General features: G+C 39.8%; 1 protein-coding gene across 1 annotated transcript in view; it reads right to left on the bottom strand.

The window, feature by feature from the left end:
- LOC141112210 (mucin-2-like) overlaps nt 1-23,476 on the bottom strand; it is a 245,720-nt gene that overhangs the window by 185,365 nt on the left and 36,879 nt on the right. The window contains exons 9-16 of the mRNA XM_073604810.1: nt 20,857-20,995; nt 16,735-16,839; nt 15,294-15,363; nt 12,978-13,115; nt 11,361-11,525; nt 10,757-10,851; nt 5,628-5,754; nt 245-500 (exon numbers count right to left, since the gene is read on the bottom strand). Coding sequence (XP_073460911.1) covers nt 245-500; nt 5,628-5,754; nt 10,757-10,851; nt 11,361-11,525; nt 12,978-13,115; nt 15,294-15,363; nt 16,735-16,839; nt 20,857-20,995 — 1,095 coding nt within the window. The remainder of the gene's footprint in view (nt 1-244; nt 501-5,627; nt 5,755-10,756; nt 10,852-11,360; nt 11,526-12,977; nt 13,116-15,293; nt 15,364-16,734; nt 16,840-20,856; nt 20,996-23,476) is intronic.

A 23,476-nucleotide genomic window follows, 5' to 3' on the forward strand; every position in this document is an offset into this window, starting at 1 on the left:
AGCTTTGAGGACTGTGAAAATACTATGCAATGGTTTCTTTAATGGGTTGTAGAAATATAGAATGCACAGATTTTTAAATATGAAATATGTCTTCAAAATATTATTATTTTTTTTTTTTTTATTAACAATGTGATTTGATTATTCTGCCATGAGTAACCTAATAAAATCATGAAAATCAGACGATTGACCGATGCCACAAGTTTATGGCCAGCTGGCCGCCATTAGATTTTATCATTGTACTTACCAACGTTCATTTGGTTTAATAATGGACTCCAGTGGGTTCACGTATGAGCCATCATTGTAGCATGAGCACTGAGATATGGGTACACACAGGTCCTTCTCATTCAGAAACTCTCCATCTGGACAGCCGCAGCCATCAACTGCAGTAAACCCACTGGCACAGGCTTTCTCACCTTCTGCCAGGGAATGGCAGGTTGGCTGGCATGTGGTCAGGTTATATAGATAGATTTGGCTAGACGGGCAAGAATCGATGTACTTGTCTACAAAAGAGGAATTTCACATTGTGTTTGAAGTATTTAATGAACATAAAATACTTTGTTTCTCAGTTACATCTAAATAGTGTACTAAAAAAATAAAATTAGGAAATGACCAAAATACTCAAAATGAAAAAATATATTTCAATATAATGATATGTAAAATCTAAAAGTGTATGCCACAATTTTTTTTAAACCTTTGGAAGGAATGGAAAAGGGATATAACCTTTGATATAAACCTCTGATATAAACCACTGTTTGATTTTTGCTGCTAAGTACAAAGAACAAACATGTGGCTGGGACTTTATAGGCACCTACAATTTAAACAAATGCTACAAAATCCTAAAACCACAAACAATCTTTATTTAGACAAACTTTTGTGGTTAATGCACTGCAAGTGCATTGCTGTATGATGATTGGCCAAAGCATACACCTGACCCGCATGCAGGGTGCCTTTGGCCAATCATGGCTCAAGGGGACTAAGTCCACGTCCCACACTTTATAAGAATGCTTACACAGCGCCCGTATAGTGTGTTATAGTGGACAGAGATAGAGAAATTGAGCTAGATTAGGCGCAGTGTATTTGATATATATATATATATATATATATATATATATATATATATATATATATATATATATATATATATATACAGTCAGACTAATATATATATATATATATATATATATATATATATATATATATATATATATACTCCTATATATAGAGTGTAAACTTTATATTCAGTCCATACAGGCAGTGTATTTGATATATATATATATATATATATATATATATATATATATATATATACACACAGTCAGATTCGGTGGTGTACAGTTTCTAATACAGTGCAGGCGGTGTATACAGTATGTAATAAAGTGTGTACAGTTTAAAATACACTTCAGGCGGTGTACACAGTATATAATACATTGTAGTGCGGTGTTAAAAAAAAAAATACCCATCATGTCCGGAAGGCTTCCAAGGAGTGGCAGACGCTCACAAGCCACTAAAAGAGGGCAAGCAGCCTCTGAAATAATATTTAACATCAAGGCACCCAACATCTGCACCCAACATGAGTAACTGTGAGGGGTTAGTGTTCTGGCACCACCAACACCTAAGGCCCAATGTTTCTGCCCCTGTTTAACAGGGGCATGTAATTATAATTTTTTAAATAATATTTAACAGCAGGGACTGTTCCTGCACGCCCTCCTTGTAGAATATATAATACAGTGCAGGTCATATAGTGCAGTGTACAATATATAATAAAGTATATTGAAGTGGTTAAGGGGAGCCCTATGACAGAATTAAGAAAAAAATGGCATGGGTTCCCCCGTCCATACCAGGCCCTTTGGGTCTAGTATGGATTTTGGGGGGGGGGGGGGACCCCACGCCATTTTTTTTTAATTCATTCTTTAATAAACATTTTTCTCTTATTACAATAAACATTTACATGACTCATCTCCCCAAGACAGAGGACAATATTCAATATCCTGGTTTATATATACACGCCAACAACAGGGATGGCTCCCTCTACACCCCCTCCCCCATACCTTAAAAAAAAAAGAGAAAAAAAAAAGCCCCAGTTTGATAAGAGTGCTATAAAAATAGTTTAAGCTTTTCCAATATTGTACTCTATATACATTGTTGGTACGTAAAGAATTCCTATCCTTCATATGGAAGAATGGAAGAGCTTGAATAGCATATAACATCTTACGCAGAAGGAAAGAGGAGGGAGGAGTAGGGTTTCCAGACATTGCAATGTATTACAGAGCAATGACTCTGGTACTCATACTAAACTGGTGTCATGACTCTGAAAACAAAGCATGGGTGTTGATTGAAAAAAACATGGCAGAAAGGGATTTAGCGGGGGCACCATGGATACCAGCCAAGGACGGGGGACATCTCCATTAACTCGAAACACACTGGCAGTATGGGATAGAATAAATAAAACGGGTAAATATGCTCCTACGATATCTCCTTTAGCCCCATTGGGGGGTTATCCATGGTTCCCCCCTGGGGAAGAAAAGGGAGCGCTAGGTCCATGGGAATCAGGAGGGAACACAATGTGTTTAAGATATGCCCCCCTAGGCACTCTTATGTCCCAAGTAGAACTGACATCATTACAAGGAGACATGAAGATGGCAGGATGGAGATATAACCAAATGCAAAACTTTAAAAAAAAATAGAACACCAAATAAGGCCCCAAAATGCGTTAACCATATTTGAGAATATGTGTATGAAGATATCAGAACCCAATCATTTATTGTCACAGATGTATAAATTAATGCTTAGCGAACAAGAAACCACAACACCATATTTTATTAAAGAGTTAAATGAACTAAACTGTACATTTACTCCATCACAAAGAAAAAAATTAATAGAAGTAACACACTCATCATCTGTAAGCTCATCTATTCAGGAAATGTCATACAAATTTTTGACTAGATGGTACAGAACCCGGAGGAGATTAGCACAGATATAGCCAAATGCAGATATTCGTTGCTGGAGGGGATGTAAAGATAGGGGTACATATCTTCATATTTGGTGGACATGTCCTAAGATCAAGGTATTTTGGGAAGAAATACCCCCATGGATCAAAAGAATGTCAAATAAATGTATAGAATTAACACCAATACATTTCCTGTTCCATGGGACTATTGGATCCACAAGATCTTATAAAAATAGTCTCACACCACATTTACTAAACGCAGCAAAGAGGTTAATACCCAGGTACTGGAAACAGGCTACATGCCCCACATTAGGAGAATGGAAAAGGGAGGTGGAGGAGATGATGGAGGCAGAAAGGGGGGTTTATAAGACCAGAAATAGACAGGACAGATTTGAAAAAAATATGGGCAAAGTGGGAAAACTGATAAAGTGTTAGATAAAATTAATTAGAAGCCATTGCCGGAAGTCAAGAAAAACTCTAAAGGGGAATTTGATAATGGGGAAAAAAAAGTAGGGAATGATCCACAACATTTCTTTTATATCTTTTTTTTTTTCTGTATATGTTGTTTGCTGATAAGACTATTAAATTAAATTAGTGAATGTGTGGCGTATGCTGATTATATGGGATGGCTCCCTCTGAGGCATTTGCTTACCTCTTCCACTCTCCCCCTCCTCCCCCTTCCCTTACCCCTCCCTTTTTTTTTTCTCACGTAATAAGTTAATAATATACACAAAGCACAAGCACTTGAAAATTTTTTGAATTATTATAATATATTCATAAATGAGGGGAGGGTTTATCCCCCCTATCCCCCTCCCCTTTTCTTTTCTCATATTTAATAGGAAATAACAGAGGTAAAGCACAAGCACTTGATATTTTTGAATTTTTATATAATCAACTAATAAATAGGATAAGTTTACCCCTCACCCCCCTTCCCCCTTTTTTTTTTTCTTCTTTTCACGTAATAAGTTGATAATATACACAAAGCACAAGCACTGGAAATGTTTTTTGAATTATTTTATAATGCCTTTATAAACGAGGGGAGGGTTTACCCCCCCTATCACTCCCCCCCCCTTTTTTTTTTGTTCTTTTCACACATAACAGGTCAATAATATATATAGAGCACTAATATTTGAATAATTTAAGTAAGTTTTATAACACTTTTATAAAATTGGAGTTTTTGGTTTTACTTTTTTCACGTGTAATAAGTTAATGACACATATAGAGCACAGCACTTGAAAGAAGGTCTTTTCCCTTTCTTTCAATTTTTTTTTTTCTTTCCCCTCTCCTTTAACACGTATTAAGTCAACCCCCACGCCATTTAGAGAAAAAAAATTGGCGTGGTATACCAGACCCGAAGGGCCTGGTATGGACAGGGGGGGGGGGGGGGGGGGGGATCCACGCTGTTTTTTTTAATGATTTTTTATGTATATTGCCGGGATCTGGCAATACATTACAGCCGTGAGCAATTTTGAATTACATTTTTTCCTTTAGAAATGTCATTTTGCTGCAGTACTTTTCTAAACATGTGAAAAATGTGCTACTTTATAGGCAGACTAAGGGGACCTATCAGGCACGATATTTAAAGGAATATTTAATTTTTATTGTTTCACTTTAAGCATTCTTAAAATCACTGTTACTGAAAAAACGCCCGTTTTAAAAACTTTTTTTTTCCATTGATACATGTCCCTTGGGGCAGTACCTGGGTCCTCAAACACTTTTTATGGCAATAACTTGCATATAAGCCTTTAAAATGAGCACTTTTGATTATTCATGTTCGTGTTCCATAGACTTTAACAGTGTTCGCATGTTCGCAAAAAATGTTTGTCTGTTTGCAAGTACTGGTGCGAACCGAACAATACTGGTAGGTAATCACTGGCTAATTGTGATTCTCGACATGTGCGAAGGGCGCTCAAATTGTGGTGTCTGCATGTCATCTGTTAATATGTTGAGCAAAATAGTGGTATAGCATTGTATCAGTTATTAAGGACTACACAAATTGAACTTTGATCAGCCATGACTATTTTTTAATGCTTGTCTAAATAAAGATTGTTTGTGGTTTTAGAACTTCATTAGCATCTGTTTAACTTGTAGGTGTCTATAAAGTCCTAGCCACATGTTAGGTCTTGGTAGTTAGCTTTATTTGGAATGATGGCACATTTTAGCATTAAATAATCCTCTTTTATGGCATTTATTCTTACTGCTATTCAAGGCTCTGTTAGAGAGATTTCCCACCCTTGTTCACCTGCTGAAAATGTTTTACTTGACAGAAAGTGAGGGAAACTCTCCAACAGCAACACAGAGGGATATGACAATGTTTTTTTTTTTTTTTTTTTTTTTTTTAGTGAAGTGGGGATAGGCTAGGCCCCTGTCAAATTTGTATTTGTGTCATTTGTGTCATTGCTGCACATTTTCTCTCACTTCCTATCTGGGTGAAACCACTGCCAGCAGGATAGGGAGGGTGCTTCTTCTTAGCGGAGCCCATGATAGCAGTAAAAATTAGACAGTGATTCTAATCCTTCCCCAATTTATCCAAAAAATTTTGGCCCAACATATACTCTAATGTGTTATTTTTAAGTGGTAGGGTACATGGGGACACTAAATGTATGTATACCAAGAAGAAAACAGCTCTTACAATCAGTCTACTTAATTAATACTATATACTGGCAAAAAAAGCACTTACCACAAATGCCCTTCCTCCATCCCCACAAGATGATCCCTTTAGCAGCGCAGGCCCTGACATAGGAGGAGAGTGCAGCACACATACACTTCTCACTGTCTTTACAGCTACAAGAGTCATAACGACACCTCTGAGAAAACAGAAACAATACAAGTTGGTAACTTTGTGAACAGAAGTACATTTATTAAACTTCAAGAAAATATGGAACTTTGTAGGATGTATCCGCATCACAATTTTTGTTTTCTTCATTTGCCATTTTCTTTCTTTTTTTTTTTTTTTTGTACCATCAGGTTACTACTCAATTGCATATTTTATCAATTTATCCTAATTTCAAGGGCCCCTGTTCACATATGAGCATGTTTGTCATCTGAAGCAAAATGTCTGTTGCTAAAAAAATTACATGAGCTTATTTTTGGCAGATTATAAGTGTTTTTGGCCCCGTAGACTTCTGATTTTAGCATTTTCCAAGCATTTTGTCACATGTTTTTTGCTTAAACAGCAGCTCTCCACCCCTAATTTACTCTCCATCTCCTCGCCTTAGTGCTTTCTATTGGCTAAACAAAAATGCTTGAAGCTGTAAAACAATTGTAATATGCTTATAAAACGCTTGTTATACTTTTCTAAAAATGCCAGTAAATCGCTATGATTAGGTGTAACACTCGACAGCCACTTTTTTTACCATGTTTTCTATGGTCCAATAAAAATAACTCAAGTTCCCCTAGACATGTTGTAGCAGGGTGAGCCCGTGCCACTGTTTAAAATGGTGGTTTACACAAGATTTTCTAAGAAGCAAGAACACTTATGACACAGGTGTGTGCTGGCTTCATATGAGAGCCAGAGATAGAGCTCAGAGCCTCACCCTCCCAAGGAGGTTAGTGTGTGAAGGGAGCCATGAGAGGTGCTGCTATGCACCATGGTGTTCAGGTCAGGATATAGCAGGACCTGAGCCTGAGAGAGAGTCCATATGGGACAGAGCAGCTAGAAAGCTGTAAGGATGAAACAGAGCTGAGGTGCAGCGGCTGTGCATAAACACTGGGATGTGTTTCATGGTCAAGAGGACCAAAAAGGTACTAAGGTTCAGGAGGATCCTAAAGAGGCTGCCACAAGAGCCAGGAAGCTAAATGTTACATTTTTGCAGTGATGGAGAGAACCCCCTGCGTGGCAAGATATGCCTATGTGATTTGTTGGCATTTCTTTAAATATAAGTTGGCAGGCAAGCCCTGAAAACTATATCTGGCTTTGAGTAAACTCTCCCTTTTGGCATTAGCATTGAGCTAAGAAACCCTGACGTGTCACAATATTTGCAGTTACTTCACATAGCCTCTAATTGTTTTTAATGTATGCCACATTTTTTTAATTTTTTTTTTTAAAAACTAAAAACTGTTTATAATTTAGGAGTTACAGTAAATCCACTTTAAAATCTATGTCAAGGAGAAACTATTTTTCTAGTATTGTATAAAGTGGGGAAGGAGTAGAACTTGGTCTTCACTGCTATTTGCAGCTATTTTCTCACATTTTCTCACATTTCCAATCCTGCTAACTATGGTCCCACCAAGCAGGAAGTGAGAGAATCTGCATCATCAAGACATAAAGAAATAGAAATCTGGCAGGGGTTTTCCTACTCTACTAAAGAAAAGCATTTTTTTTTCTATGAGGCTTCCCTCACTATCTATCCTATCTTGTAAATGTTGTCAGCAGTGCAAAAAGTGGGGATACGTTTTTTTTGCAGGACCTGTTTATTGGCGAGGTTATTTATAGTCATGAATCGAGCAGTATTTATAGTACCGAATTATGTATTATTCTATAGAAAAACAAAGTTTTGGCTGTTTGGTTGAAACAGTATTATTTATTACGAAAAGTTGTTGCCATGATCATAAAAAAGGAACACCTATTCATCTTGAATGTGCAGTTCAGTTTTGGGTACCAGTTCTCAAAAAGGATATCAGGGAACTAGAGAAAGTGCAGAGAAGGGCAACCAAACTGATAAGAGGCATGGAGGAGCTCAGCTATGGGGCGATATTAGAGGAACTGAATTTATTCCATCTTGAGAAGTTGAGATTAAGGGGGGATATGATCAACATGTACAAATATATAAGAGGTTCATATAGTGAACTTGGTGTTGAGTTATTCACTTTAAAGTCATCACAGAGGACAAGAGGGCACTCTTTACATCTAGAGGAAAAGAGATTTCATCTCCAGCTCAGTAGATTGCTTTAAAAAATGCCTGGACTTTTTCCTAAATGTACATAATATAACTGGGTACTAACATTTGTAGGTAAAGTTGATCCAGGGAATATCAGATTGCCTCTCGGGGGATCATGAAGACATTTTTTACCCTGCTGGAGCAAATTGGATCATGCTTTGCTGGGGTTTTTCGCCTTCCTCTGGATCAACTGTGGGTATAGGATTGTGTATATGGGATCGTATGATTTTTTTTTTTTAATGGTTAAACTAGATGGACTTGTGTCTTTTTTCAACGTGACTAACTATGTAACTATGTAACCTATTAACGCAAAGTGTGTTAGCAAAGCACTTACCCCTGCCACATGGATCAATTGGAATCATTAAAGCTGAAGTTTAGCTAAAAAGTAAACAAAAAAGAGAGAAACCTGGTTCCTCTATGGTTTCCTTGGATTGGATGCTGGCACACTATGTGACTATGGTGGCCAACTTGGGTTAGGCAATATAAATGCCCTGGCTCCCAGGTTTGACATGCATTTTGCAAGTGGTAGCATACGCAGTACTTAGCATCATGGAAAGGTTCTAGAGGAGTGGGGAAAGTGCAGGAACATGTCATCCTTCTTGGAGACATCCCTAGTTGGGTTCAGACTGGCCAGGCCCGACCCCACTCCTCAAGACATATGCTGTCAGCTAGAATATCATCTATGGTCATCTATGGTCACTTTGCTGTTATAGTCTGTGAGTGTTCCCGGTTGGGTTGCCTCCCCGCTGGGGCTGTTGTGTATTGCTGAACTCTAGTTACAATACCTTCCTGTTTTTGCATCAACTCCACCAGCTCAGAAATCATCCAGGGTAAGTGTCTACATGCTGGACCGAGATGTTGACTCATAGATAAAACAACAAGGCGATTTCTGGTGCCTGTGCAGTTGTTGGCTGTATTCTCCCATCTTCGTTGTCACACAAATCTTTGCCTTCTGTTGCTGTCATCCACTTTGTGACTTACTACATAATTAAGATCTACATGATTACTGGAGGGCTGGAGAAATGCTTCTGCCTGCCTGCCTTCCAGCAGCAGATTGATTACATTATCCTACTAGCTACCACATCTAAACCTAGGCAAAGTAACTTGCCTAGGACTCAGTGACCAATTTTTCATAATAAAACCAATACTTTTTTTTAAAATATGCAGTTTCTGTAGTTTATGACATTTCATGCATGCACAAATTTACCGACTGGTCCATTATAACTATATGCCTATCCCATAAACATAATGTTTAACCACAACTAAATCCATAAACCTCAACCATAATGTTAATTTAACCCATAAAATGAAATTTTCTTTCTCTTGCCATTTTTAAGCTTTGGCTTAAATGGGTAAGAGTTACAATTGTCAGGTTTTTATTTCTGTCTGTGAACCTATTGAGGAGATTTTCCTGTACTTCCTCTCTTTTTGATGCTCATGCAAGAAATAGGAGGTGGATTTGCCATTAGGACAGAAAAACAAACAGAAATACAATTATTTTCATAAGTTCTAACCCTTTCTCACTACAAAAAATGTATTTGTTTCCCGTGTCCCCAATGGAGAGATTTCCCATCATGTCCTACCCTGACAGAAGGTTTGGAGAAATCTCACCAATTTAAATATTATGGCCTTTAAATTGATCTGAAATATATTTTATCATGCAGAATAATACAATTATTAATATGTTCAGGATTTAATATTAGGTAAGCTTTAGTGAATATTTATAATAAGCCTAGAGCTGAAAAAAGACCCTAAAAAGACAAAACCAGACCCTCGAAGTTTGCTGATTTACCCAGCACAGTACTGATTTTTTACACATGCTGCTGCTTTACAGGGCATGTACTGGTCTGTACTGAGTTTTTACCACCCTGTCCTGTTCTGCACAGAGATGGCTGCTCCAAGCAGACCCTGAGCTGACTTACTTTACTTTGCCAGTTACACTGACAGCCCCACCTGCTTAACTTCATGCTCAAAGACTTACTGTCTGCTGACACAGAGAACAGGAACCACAGCACCACTGATTGGGCAGATACACTGACTGCCAAAGTACTAAAGTAGGAGACTGACATCGGAGGATCTTATCCATCTTTTTTGGCGATGCCAAAAGCTCCACCGTTATTGGAACAAGGTACTCTCCTCACTTTTTGGAATATTCCAGGTGTCTCTGTCCAGGTATTCTCCTCGGCGGGAAGTCTTCGCCCCCCCCCCAGTTAAAACATGGGTGACTCATATGGGTGGTACACTTCTCCTGGAGAGATATCTATCAACACAGGGGCCGGCTCCATAAATTAGAAAAATGGGGTCCCCATGGCTAGACACTACAGGGATGTCCTACAGGGAGCAGGCCCTGATGCAAACTTTGCAGTTTCTCGTGGGATGAATGCTCCCTGGGTGACTCCGGAGAATGTTGATGGGGTGTGTGAGTTGACTCTCTATAGTTCCCAGGTTCTCATGTTATGGCGTTGTTATACCTATTTGTGCAGACCGTTGTGGTATATTTGGGGTTGAGTTTTGTTGTATATGACAGGTGGGGGATACAATAAGTCCCTGTAACTAATGTCTTCAAACTGTAAGTTGTAAATGTCTTTACAATGTGATGTACTGGAATGATAAGCTTTACTGATTTTTTTTCCTCTTCTGTACCATGTGTTCTCTCAATAAACATATTTTGATATAAAAAAAGTAGTAGACTGAGCCAGGCAGTGGAGGGGCTCTCAGCCTCCAGATGACCATAAGCCAAAACTAGGGAGTCACTATAGCATTCCAGTAACCTCAAGGCTCTCTCTATAGACCACCAGTGACAGGTGCTGAGCAAGATGTACACATTCTTCTCTTTGAAATGTTGCAGTGTATGCACAACCCATGCACAGAAGTGCTTCGTAAGTCAGAATATGTTATTACATGTGACCACATACAATGCAACACTCACCTTTACATATCCAGCTGGGTTTATGGTTGAATGACATTTGGCGAAAGGAGACTCGTTACCTTCCAGCAAAGAGCACCAATGGTCTGCATATTTTTCTAGAAAGAATGAAACACTGTGCTTAATTTGTGTAAATGAGAAATAAATGAAGAAACAAAGTAAAATAAATGTTTTACCAGTTAAAATAGCTGGCGACAGCAGTAGTTTACGAAGATAGTTGCTAACTGTACAGAAAATTATTTATATGTCCCAACACCTTTGAAAAATATCAGTTCTTAATATTCATTGACTTATATTGAATGAAAACCTCTAGTATAGAGGCAAAGTGACCCTGTCTCTGCAAAGGCCCCCTCACTTTGTCAGCACCTCCATGCCGCTCCTTCATCTTTTGTAGCTGATGCATCTGGGAATGAGGGAGAATGTGAAAACCCAATTCCAGACATTTTTTTTTACTTTTGAATGTAGTGGTCCTTCTAATGCTTTTGTGGGAATGCCTGGGTTATCACCTTGGACTATGTCTCCAATGAGGAAGTTGATTTAAAACCATTTCAGCATGGCTATTAAATAGCAACATAACTGAGATAACATGATAAAGATGATGTCTTACTGTTCTCAATGCTGAGGCTGCACGGATCATCTAGCCAGTCTGACACATCAGAACACATGGCGCTGGTCTTCCAAGTGTTGGCAAAAGCTGAGGCTGTGGCTTCAACTAGACCACCTGATATTTGAAAATCATCTATTTCCTTATAATTGAAGTTTCCACAAAGACCTATAAAAACAGATTCAAGCATATATCAATATTTCTTTACATCTCAAAACCTGTAACTTTAATGTTCATAAATTTAAAACCAGTTGAAGCCAGAGAAATATATGCGCAGTCAAATAGACTCTGTACTAATAACCTCCATTGTACTAATAACCTCCACATGTATAAATAAAACTACAGGCATACCCCACTTTTAAGTACACAATGGGGTTTATTTACTAAAGCTGAAAAGTGCAAAATCAGGCTCACTTCTGCATAGAAACCAATGAGCTTCCAGGTTTTATTACCAAAGCTTAATTGAACAAGCTGGGGTTAGAAGCTCATTGGTTTCTATACAGAAATGAGCCTGATTTTGCACTTTCCAGCTTTAGTAAATAAACCCCATTGTGTACTTAAAAATTGGGTATTCCTGTATGTAGTTTAATAGACCCCACAGTAAAGCTGTGCATACACAAGTTGAATTTCATGCTTTTTTCTTTTAAGAATGTTTGATTTTGTTGGGTCAAACTGATGTCCATTTTCGACTGCAGTGATGATAACATTCGAAAAAGCATGATGGAAAATTTTCCTCAAACAAATTGTTCATGAGGTTTTCATGAAGCAAAGTCTATTCACTCCAAAATTGAATGTTAAGAGCAAATGCACATTTGAAGACCTTTTAAACGACATTTGTCAAATCATCAAATGTACTGAGAATATTCTTAAAAAATGCACATATTACTATTCTTATGAATAATATTTTGAAAATGTACTAGTGTATGGCTAGCTTTAGAATGCATTCAGTTATCAGTACCCAGTAACAAGACTGATCTGATACACCCCTTCTCCTCCTCTGTAACACAAGCTTGTGAAGGGACACTTGTTACTAGGTATGTGGCTGTTACTCAGCTCTGCCAACACAGAGCAATGCAAAGAGAACGCAAGAAGCAACATTTTCACAAAGAAAAAAACAGCCACAGATCAAAACTTGTAGAGGTACAGGACTATAAAGAGATAAAAAGATGAAATACTTTGTTTAATCCTGACAGGTTCATTGATATAAAGCCTTAATATGCATTGGAAGGCCTTTTAGTTCATTCACAGATCCTTAAAAAAAGCATATTCCTAGCAGACCTCTCTGTAAGTATTAAAAGATTTAAATGCATACTGAGGCAGTCAGTCTATATTTGGTACAACTAAACTTAAATTCAGATTGAAAGTAAGTTTTACCTTATTTTATGCAGTAGCTATTGCCAATGTTATCTACATTTTGTTATTACAGGAGGCACTGAAATAACAAAAACTCTTAATGCTCATAAATTGGTTGTTCACACTCAAATAGACAAACATATTTATATTTGAAAAGATTATGTCAGTTATGCACATACTTGTATACAAATATTGTAATATGCAGTACGGTCAGGTATAGATATCATGCATTATGGTCACTGAGGTAACAGGTCCTCTTCAACTAACCTTGTAGTTTTCCAATGAAAGATTCATTCATAGTGATGTATAGCTGCATCATGGGTTGCAGCTGAATCTGCATCTGAAGGCCAAATGCAGCATCAAGAATGATGTAAGAATCGGCGGGTTGAGAAATAGAAAAACTGCCTGCAAAAAAAGCACAAAGATACCAATAATTGGCCACATTTGTATTTCAACCACTGGGCTACCATTTTACACTGCTTGTTTTGCACATGTGTATGAGTTCCTATGTTAAATGTATTCTGGTGTTAGTATTCTGGGATTCTACATTCACATCAATATGAAATATTGCATATTGAAGTGGAATTCCATGGAAAATATCAAAATGTGTAGTTGAAGCTTAAATGTCTACTGTTTTACCTGATTTTAAATGTTGTTGAACCAAATGTAAATCTGTTGGTTAAAATATTTCTGCAGCCTCCCTGGCGGTATGATTATGTCAGATTTTTGCGTCTCAAAGCGGTACAATTATTTTGCATAGAAATCTGGCGTTTTATATTGTAGGCCTGTAATTCTTAGCAATAACACACTTAAATCTGTCCAAACAAGAGTCTAGTAGTTATCCCGGGTATGATGAAGTTTGAAACACAAAATCATAAATTATAATATAATAAATAAATATAAATAATTATAAAAAATAATAATATAATAATAATAAAATTAATTTCCCCACGATTCACTATCGCTCAATTCTGCAAGAGTTCTAATTTATTATCGCTGTTTTCTAGCTGGTCTAAAACAGTATATATCATATAAAACTGCACGCAGGGCACTGGACAAACCACTAGGGACAAAAGGGATGTGAAATAATTTCATACAGTAATGTAATCTGTAAGATTACACCGGGCGGCACAGTGGTGTAGTGGGTAGCACTCTCGCCTAGCAGTAAGAAGGGTCGCTGGTTCGAATCCCGACCACGACACTACCTGCCTGGAGTTTGCATGTTCTCCCTGTGGTCTGCGTGGGTTTCCTCCGGGTACTCCGGTTTCCTCCCACACTCCAAAGACATGCTGGTAGGTTAATTGGATCCTGTCTAAATTGGCCCTAGTATGTATGAATGTGAGTTAGGGACCTTAGATTGTAAGCTCCTTGAGGGTATAGGGACTGATGTGAATGTATAATGTATATGTAAAGCGCTGCGTAAATTGACGGCGCTATATAAGTACCTGAAATAAAATAAATAAAATACTGTATGTATTATGATTTTTCACTTTTTTGAATTTGCCGCCGGGCTCCTCCGATGCTCGCAGGGAACGGAGCTCAACACAGAGAGGCTTCGGGCGGAGGACAGAGCCCGCAAACACAGCGGGGGGACATCGCAGGATCCTGGGGGCAAGGTAAGTACACTGCACCAGGATCCTGCAATGCAATCCTGAGTGTGGCTCGGGGTTACCGTTAATGGTGCTGAAATTTAACCCCGAGCCACACTCGGGAAAACTGCCAGGGAGGTTAAAAGCATTTTAGGGGTTACAAAAGTCCCCCTTTTTCAGGGCTTGAGAGAATTTAGCTGAGGAGGATCTAAAGGAAGGTTTGATATTCTGAGGTTAAAATGTTGTGTGGAGTATAATACCTGCCCTGGTAGATGATAGAAATGAACTTGGGTTTAGGCCAAACTGAGTTTAGTCCAAGCCCAGAAGTTAGCTGTCATTGCTGGGCAAATAAGCTGCAGGCAGGAGATTCCCTGCCCTATAGCTGCACATATACATAAGGGCAGGAATGCTCATGATACCACTGACCTAATATGGCCCTATTAGGTTAATGACGGTAACCTAGCATGTGTACATATTAGGTCAATTGTGTCACTAGCATCCCCGCCCCTTTGTGTATGTAGGCTGCGGGCCAGGAAATCTCCTGCCCGCAGCACATTGGCCCACCAATGGTAGCTAACAGGTTTGGGCAAACTTGGGCTCAGATGAAAGCCGAGCCCGAACCCAAGCTCATCACTAATCAGTGGTTTAGGCTTTCCACCACTCTGTCATACTGCACAACCAGGAAAGTTGTGGCTCAGCTTTACTATTTCCTGATCCAGCTTTATGGAGCTGAAGATGCTGATTCATTATCCAGTGAAGAAGAGGCTGATCATAAAAAAACATAGGAAGTTGCATTGGTAAACCAAGAAATAAGCCTGGAACCTGCCTGGCTGTGCAGTTAACAAATATTTAGGAATCAGAATTCTGGCTTAACAGAGTTATAGATTATTTTGGCAGCTCAATAAACAAGTATTGCTTAGAATTCTGCAACCACTGTGATGTAGTAAACATTTTTTAACACAGTTGTGAATTATACTGCACATTGTCATATTACCTGTGACCTGAGGCAGTGTTATCCTCTGATCGTTCAGCAGAACTGTGCCATCAGTCTTGAAAGTCACCACCTAGAACAGAGAAGGAATATTTGCTTAATAGGGTAACAAGGAGGACATAGGTAAAGGCAATACCTACCCCTTATATAGGCTTATATATCATGTGATTGGGCTTAATAGGATATTAAAAGTACTTGTATGTATATGATCACTGTATCCAGAACTAAGCAACAACGTTTTGGCTGAACATTTTTAAAAAACATAATGTTGGCTGAGCAGCTTATTATCAACAATTAAAATGGACTATATATAATTTTGGATAGAGTAAGGGAGGGTCATAACTCCTGTTGGCTTATTTTTTGCCATATGTGTCCCATTGTGGAGTTTTCTCTTCACTTCTGGTTCCATAGCCAAAACAGGAAGTGAGAGGAAATCCCTGCAAATTAAGGGAATCCCTAGGGGACCCCTAGGCCACCAGAACTAGTGTCCCTATTGGAAGATTCCCCCTCTAGTACTTTTCTTTTACTTTCACTTTCAATGCTAATGTTAAACAGGACAAATAGAGAGGGTGAATCGCTCTAATGGGGGCACAGACAGCAATAGAACCTGACAGGTAATCTAATCCCTCTCCACTCTATCCAGAACAAAAGAAAACTTTTTGCTTTTATTTGCACTTTAAGTTTAAAGATGCTTGTGTTATCCTACCTAGCTATAGGGGATCTTCAAATTCATCTGGGTGAGAAGCAGTAGAACGTAGAAGGTTTCACCCACCGGAGTGCTCTTGAAACAGTTAACCAAATATATTACAGTTTAAGTTGTCGTCCTGTATTATATAAACTGTTTGCTACATGTTTGTAATTTGTCTCCCTTGCTCACGATCGACCCTCCAGTTTGATATTATTGTGGTCACATTGATTTTTTTATTTCACATCTTAAGTGAAATTTATATGTCTATGTTGTTGAAAAATATGGAAGGAGAGTGCAAAACAATTAGAGGTGATTGGATAAAAAAAAAAAAAACAGGTAGCAATATGGAATCTTAAGGTAGCAGATGGAATTGCCCTTATACAAAAAAAAATTAATTTTGGTGAATGGTCATCTTGGTGAATGGATACTTTACTTAGTAGGGTCACAAGGGGGTCAAAGTTAAAGGTCATTTCCACCAAAAATTGAAGTTTTCATTTTGTATAGTTAACCTGTAGTAGATATGAAGGGTCAGATAGTGTTTCAACTGACAGACATCCATCCTAAATCGATTATTTGGGGTTTTGCTTTTTCCCCTTTAATGTAATCTTGAAAACGCTCTTCTGAAAATATCTTTATACATTAGAGTTGCCTAGATTATTTTGCTGAAATCATTATATAGTTGTTGATGATTTTTTATTGTTTACAAAGTCAGGTTGATTACTAGTCAGTGTTAGGAACATGAACTGATATACTCACATTTTTCTTGTTATCCATAAGCACTATAATGGATTTGAGAATGGTCTCCAAGGCACTGATATGAGTAATCTCCCCTAAAATAACATGTGAGCTATTTTTAATTCCCTGCAACAAAAAAGAAACACAGTTAGTTATTATTGCCAATCAATTTAGTAACAACTAATTTGATTTCTCTTGACGATGTATGAACATTGAATCATGGCAAATACAAAATTAAAATGTATCTTTTATTGATCCCAAATTATTTTCACTATGAAACAAATGGACATAAATATTTCAGATTTATGATTTACGGTACTTAGAGCATATGGAGTTCTAGATTTCTCGTTACATACTTACTATTTTAGCTTTCTATAAAAATGGTTTTATAGGACGTAATAGCTGAAGCTCAACTTAAAGAGACAGCTGAATGAGTCAAAGGGTGACTGATCCTTCTCTATATGTTTTTTCAAAAGTATATGCCCAGAGCAAATAAAATACATATTTAGTACATCTCTGAAATACTTGCACATTTCCCTGTGTTTTATCCCTTTAAATGTGTCGCAAGCACAAAAAAAATAGCTGATGGTGTGCCAGAAATATAGTGTGCCCTTACCTTCCTTTTTGACATGACAACATAGCTCTGAATTCCTAAAAACGTGGTGTCAGTCCTGCCTACTTTATTTATGATGGTTTACAATGAACACAGACTGATTTGCATCCTCCCCCCATTCCTTACCTTAATAACCCCTGCTAGTGCACAGGCAGAGAGCACAGCAAGTTATCAGATAATTTCTGGCAAAATCAACACTTTTTTTTTTTTTTTGCAATTGTCGAACAGATATAGTAAAATACATTCAATTGTATATTAAGCCTAGGTTCACACTACTGTGATGCGATGTACTGATAATTTGATCAGTTTTTTTGTCCTGTGTGAGGTGCGAATTTGCCTTACGTTTTGAGGTTGACAGGTGCGATTTTACAGTTATGTGAACTGTGTGCTGCGAGTTTACTGCAAGTTCAATAGAAGCCTATGAAGATAAAATTCCACTGCACCATAGGAATTTGCATTGCACCCGCAGTCAACGCGCACAGGACCCTTTTTTTTTCTCTCGCACCAAATTCGCAACGCTTACATGTAAACCAAAGCCATGGAATACTGTGCTTTTTACATGACCTGCGAATCTGTGTGTTTCTAAACGCGTCAAACTCGTTGTAAATTCGCATCAGTGTGAACCCAGGCTTAGGGATTTATTTACTAAGGTCAGATAGATTGTGCACTTTGCAAAGTGCAGTTGCACCAGAGCTTAATAAATGAGGAGGAGCTCTGATGGCTTTCATCATTCAATCATGTGCAAGCAAAAAATTATTTTTTTTTTCCTTGCGTGTAATTAGGTATTCTTTATAAAGTGAAACATTACCTCATTTACTAAGCTCTGGAGCAACTGCTACTGCACCTTGCAAAGTCTATTTGTCTTTTGGGGATTTTTCTTTACTTTGCCCTGAAAAAGAATTGCTGCCGAGAAACTATACTGCTCCACTCTAGGCTGTTAAAGCGGTTCTAAAGGCTCAAGGTTTTTTACCTATGCATGAAGGTAAAATACCTTCTGTGTGCAGCAGTCCCCCATGCCCCCCATAATACTTACCTGAGCCCCATATTGATCCAGTGATATGCATGAGAGCCTTAGCTCTTCGGGGACTCTCCATTCTTATTACCCGAGACAGCAGTGGGAGCCATTGGCTTCCTCTACTGTCAATCACAGCCAGTGAGCCAATGAGGAGAGAGAAGGGGCGGGCCGAGTCTATTCACACACAGAGCCGCAGCTCAGGAAAGAGCCTGCTTGGGTGCCCCCATTTGCACATAGCAGCCATCGGGGCTGCTATGTGCAAAACCACTGCACAGAGCAGGTAAGTTTAACATGTTTTTTTTTTTTTTTTTTTTTTTAGAAAGCCTTTAATATTACTTTAACCCTCTACTCCACCGATCAATAGGTGCTGTCTTCAAGCAGTTTTCTACGTGTTCCACAATCATGACCCTTCACAAAAGAAAAAGAAGCCACTCTTCATCATAAAAGCCTGGTTTGAAGATTTATATGTGTTGTCTGTTGCAGAGGCTGTGTCAGGAAAGGGTTTACCTGCGGTGGCACTGTGGCTCCCAGACCTATAGTCTGCAGTTGCAGTGTCCACCAGCAGGTGTCTCTCAGCAGTCAGAAGCTCATGGAAATCAGTCATCACCTGATGCTCATTACAGAAAGAGTATTTAAGCCCTGCCTGTGTTACCCCTTTTTGATTTGGTGTTTGCCTCTGACCTGTGTTCCTGCATTCTGATCCTGCATCCCTGGTCCTGGTCCTGAGACTGCACCCTGACCCTGCATCCTGATCCCTTATCTGACTGCTTGTTCCTTCTCCTGTTTACACTCTCCCTTTCCTGGCTTGCTCCCTGCGCCTTCTGCCCGACTTACACTCCGTGTATGCCTCTGCCTCATACACTATGCTTCTCATAGTCTGTATATATTTAGTTTGGGCAGTTGTTCATTGTCTATTCACTCACTTATTAGATTATCTGGTTTAATTTATGCAGCTCTGGTATATTTGAGGTGCATTTATATTTTTGTTACCCACTTATTCTTAATAAATTACATTATTTTACATTATACTTGTGTAGCATCCTCCTAGGTAGGTGCTAAAAGAGAGTATAGTTTTTGATCTTTCTGCTTACCAGGAAGATGGTCAGGCAAAACTTAGAGTGCTCTCTGCCTACCAGGGAGCATGATCTATTGGTTAGGTCTGCTCATTGGACTCAGGTGCAGTTCAGCTTGTTCTGACTGTCCACCACTGGTGCAATAGGGAGGCATATTAGACAGTGGGAAGGGACCTGGCAAGTGAGTGCACAGGCTTTTGTTACAGCCCTGGCAACTGGCAGAAGGAAAGTGCTGCATTGCATTGTGGGATACTGTATCTAAGGCCAGAGTACATGTGCTCAGGGGAGTTGAGCCGGGGAACAAAGCCCATGGGGGAGAGGGGTGGCTGCCCTCTCCTCTGCGGAGGCGGGTGGCCGACCCAGGGGCCTAGAGAGAGACAAGCTGAACCCAGAGGTCCTGCAGAGCTGACTGGAAGGGAAACACCAGGAAGGATCTGATTCTGCCTACTGTGAGTACAGATCTGTGTCTTTGGGGCCTGTCGAGTGAGGGCTGCACCCTTCAACTAGAAGAGTCAGTGGACTGGTGTCAGTAAAGGGGATGCTAGAGAGTGTCCTGAAGATAATTTAGTGCATCAAGTCTGTTGCTAGTGAGAGGAAGAAGACTTAACCTTTTCATACATGTGGCTGTATGGTCAAAAGCAGTGTGTCTGCTTCCTCAGATAACGTGGTGAGGCCAAGTGAGAGTTATCTATTGTGAATAGTTCTAGTTGGAGTCTCACACTCATCTCTTCTCCCATCCAAATAAAATACATAACCCAAATACCCTGGACTGGTCTTTGAGTAATGAGCAAACCAGAGTAAAGGTGGAACAAGTAGGAGCTCTCAGCAACCAAGCGGGAACCCCTAGCAACATAGTAGGAAATCCATAGCAACCAAGCAGGAACCCCCTAGCAACACAGGGGGGGCACTCAGCAACCAAGCGGGAAACCCTCTGCACCTAAGTGGGAACCCTTGCACCTAAGTGGGACCTTAGCACCTAAGCACCTGCTGCAGGTTTAGGGGCATTCTGTGTTTTCAAATGTACAAAGATAATAGTGAAAAATGAGCAGAGTCTAATGTTTTGGGAAAAACCCTTATAAAAGCACATGCCTATAAATTCTCATAAACTCTTGTGCAATTTGAGCCACTATGAGCATTTCTTATCCATTTTTTTTCTGCCAGAGGTTCTGACATTTTTTTCTTCCTAATTTGCATGGACCCAAAATGTTTCAGTTAGGGCTTACATTGACTTTGAATATCTATCACATGTGTAAAAATACCTAATGCCATAGCTATAAAAACAGTATTATAAACAGTAAGGTTTTAGTATTATAAACAATAAGGTTTTGAAGCCAAATTGTCTCATACTGCAATTGCTGCCAAGTGTCTCAGAAAGCTTTATAATTTCTTAATATTCTTTCTTACCAATCTATCCACCAAAGAGCAATGAAAATGTCACTTGCCTTGGACAGCACATAATAGCAGTCACCATGGAAGGTATAGGACTTCCCATCAAAGGTGGTAATATGGGCTCCTCCTTCAATAGAACAAGGTCCAGGACAAGCATGCGCTGTGCAGTTCCATCTTCCGGATATACAGTGGCTGTAACAGAAATACTTGAGTAGTCATAATATGTAGATATAAGTGATTCTATGAGTGGAGATCGGCTTGTGTACATCATTGACAAAAGGCCCTTTTACATGGGGCAGATTCTGTTCAGATCATCAGGGGATCAGATCCTCTGCTGATCGAAGCACAGTGGGCAGATGACACGCTCTGCTCTTTGAGCGGCCAGGAGTAAACAGACTCCGCTGTCCATTTAAAACCTATTACCGTACCCTCCAATCTGATTTACCTAAACAAAAGAGGATGGGTCCCCTTTCGCTTTTGTTATAGCGGACCAGATCAGACCCAGAGGTAGGCTGGTGTAAACGGACACAGGTCCGTTTACATTAGCCTGTTCATAGGAATGCATGGACCTTCTGATTAGGTCCACCTGAAAAACTGACAGGCAGACCTGATTGGATTGCCTGTGTGAAAGGGGCCAAGCTAATGCCAGTATAAGTTTGTATAACACATCTTTTCTTTTTTGTTCAAAATGGACCACACTGGATTTGTGAAGAGAGGAAGGTTGCTCACTTTCTTCAAAAATCTTTAGTAAGCAAAACCGTGTGTACTGAAATCCCCACCTAGGAGGCCAACCCTTTAATGCATTGCACCTAACTGGTTGGGTGACCCGTGTTAGTGTGGTGGTGGGGGGTTCTTCTAGGTGTGGACTGTAATCTGATGTGCATTGTTTTTCTCAATACAGATTTTTAAAGGAAGTGAAATCACTGGTGTGTGGCCTCTGTCTCTTTATATAGTGCCTGTATGGAGCAGGAATGGACTCCAGGGACCTGGCCCACAAAGGAGGACATCACAAACAAACAAAAATTTCCCAGCACACTTAACAGCAAACCCACAAACAAACCAAATTGTCCCTGTCTAACAATTCACATTAAAAACAGAGGGTTTTGTTGCCCACATTTGCAAATATATGTGGAAACCGCAGTGCCCACGTCAAGGCTCCTCTGTATACTGCAGTCCTAACTCTATAGTTTTGAGAGTCCCCAAGTTGGATCACACATAGCAGTGGAGTTTGCCTGGAGGGTGCTCAATTCTCCTTAAAGGCACAGAGACACACTAGATGCCCAGCAAAAGCACAGTGGCAGCTGAAGGCATCCAATATGTCCCAACAATGGAGGACAGTATTTGTAGCTTGGGAATGGTGAGGTCCTTGATCAGTGGCGTCAGCAGGGGAGGGCTGACAGTGGCTGAAGCCCCGAGTGGGACCCCAAAAAGCCCTGGGTCTCAGGTGGACTCTGTTCTATTATTAGCCCCGAGCGCTGCCACCTGCAGCCGAGAGGGGGGGCGATCTGATCCTGAGCGCCGCTGAGCGCCACCGAGTGCGGCCGAGTGTGGCCGAGTCACATAGCAGGTCCCGCCTTCTGGAGCCTGCAGCACCTATGATGGACATCCCACTGGTGTGACATCCATCATAGGCGCTGCAGGCTCCAGAAGGCGGAAATTACAATACGGCCATCTGTCTCCTGGTCAGGTAGGTCTGTGTGTGTGTATGTCAGGTAGGTCAGTTAGGTCAGTGCATGTCAGGTAGGTCAGTGTATGTCAGGTAGGTAGGTCAGTGTATGTCAGGTAGGTAGGTCAGAGTATGTGTCAGGTAGGTCAGTGTATGTCAGGTAGGTAGGTCAGTGCATGTCAGGTAGGTAGGTCAGTGTGTGCTAGGTAGGTAGGTCAGTGTGTGTAAGGGCACTGGTAAGCCAGGCAGCAAGTGAGCTTACCCCTGCCACACAACCACACAACCCCACAGCCCAGCCAAAAAACCCAGTGCCACTCCCCCCCCCCCCGAGCCGGCCTCTAGCAACTCCCCAGTCCTTGATGATCTTTGATTGGATTGTTTGCTATATCTACTGTATCTCACTGGCTGACATATTCACTGCGGGATTGCTATCATACTTTAGTTCTTGCTGACAAATTCAGAAAATACACAGATTTTTTTTCTCATTTTTGTGACAGTACAGCTTGCTTCCAATACACCTTTGCATAAAAAAGTCTACCTAAACATTCAAGTTTACCAACTCTATTGCATGGACATGTATCACAGTAATGCCCCGTACACACGAGTGGACATTGATCGGACATTCCGACAACAAAATCTCAGGATTTTTTCCGATGGATGTTGGCTCAAACTTATTATCATTCTGAACGCGGTGACGTAAAACACGTACGTCGGGACTATAAACGGGGCAGTAGCCAATAGCTTTCATCTCTTTATTTATTCTGAGCATGCGTGGCACTTTGTGCATCGGATTTGTGTACACACGATCGGAATTTCCGACAACGGATTTTGTTGTCGGAAAATTTTATAGCCTGCTCTCAAACTTTGTGTGTCAGAAAATCCGATGGAAAATGTGTGATGGAGCCTACACACGGTCGGAATTTCCGACAACAAGGTCCTATCATACATTTTCCGTCTGAAAATCCGACCGTGTGTACGGGGCATTACAATTACCAACTATAAACAGA

The sequence above is a fragment of the Aquarana catesbeiana genome, linkage group LG11 (genome assembly GCF_042186555.1).
Source record: "Aquarana catesbeiana isolate 2022-GZ linkage group LG11, ASM4218655v1, whole genome shotgun sequence".
NCBI classification, from domain to species: Eukaryota; Metazoa; Chordata; class Amphibia; order Anura; family Ranidae; genus Aquarana; species Aquarana catesbeiana.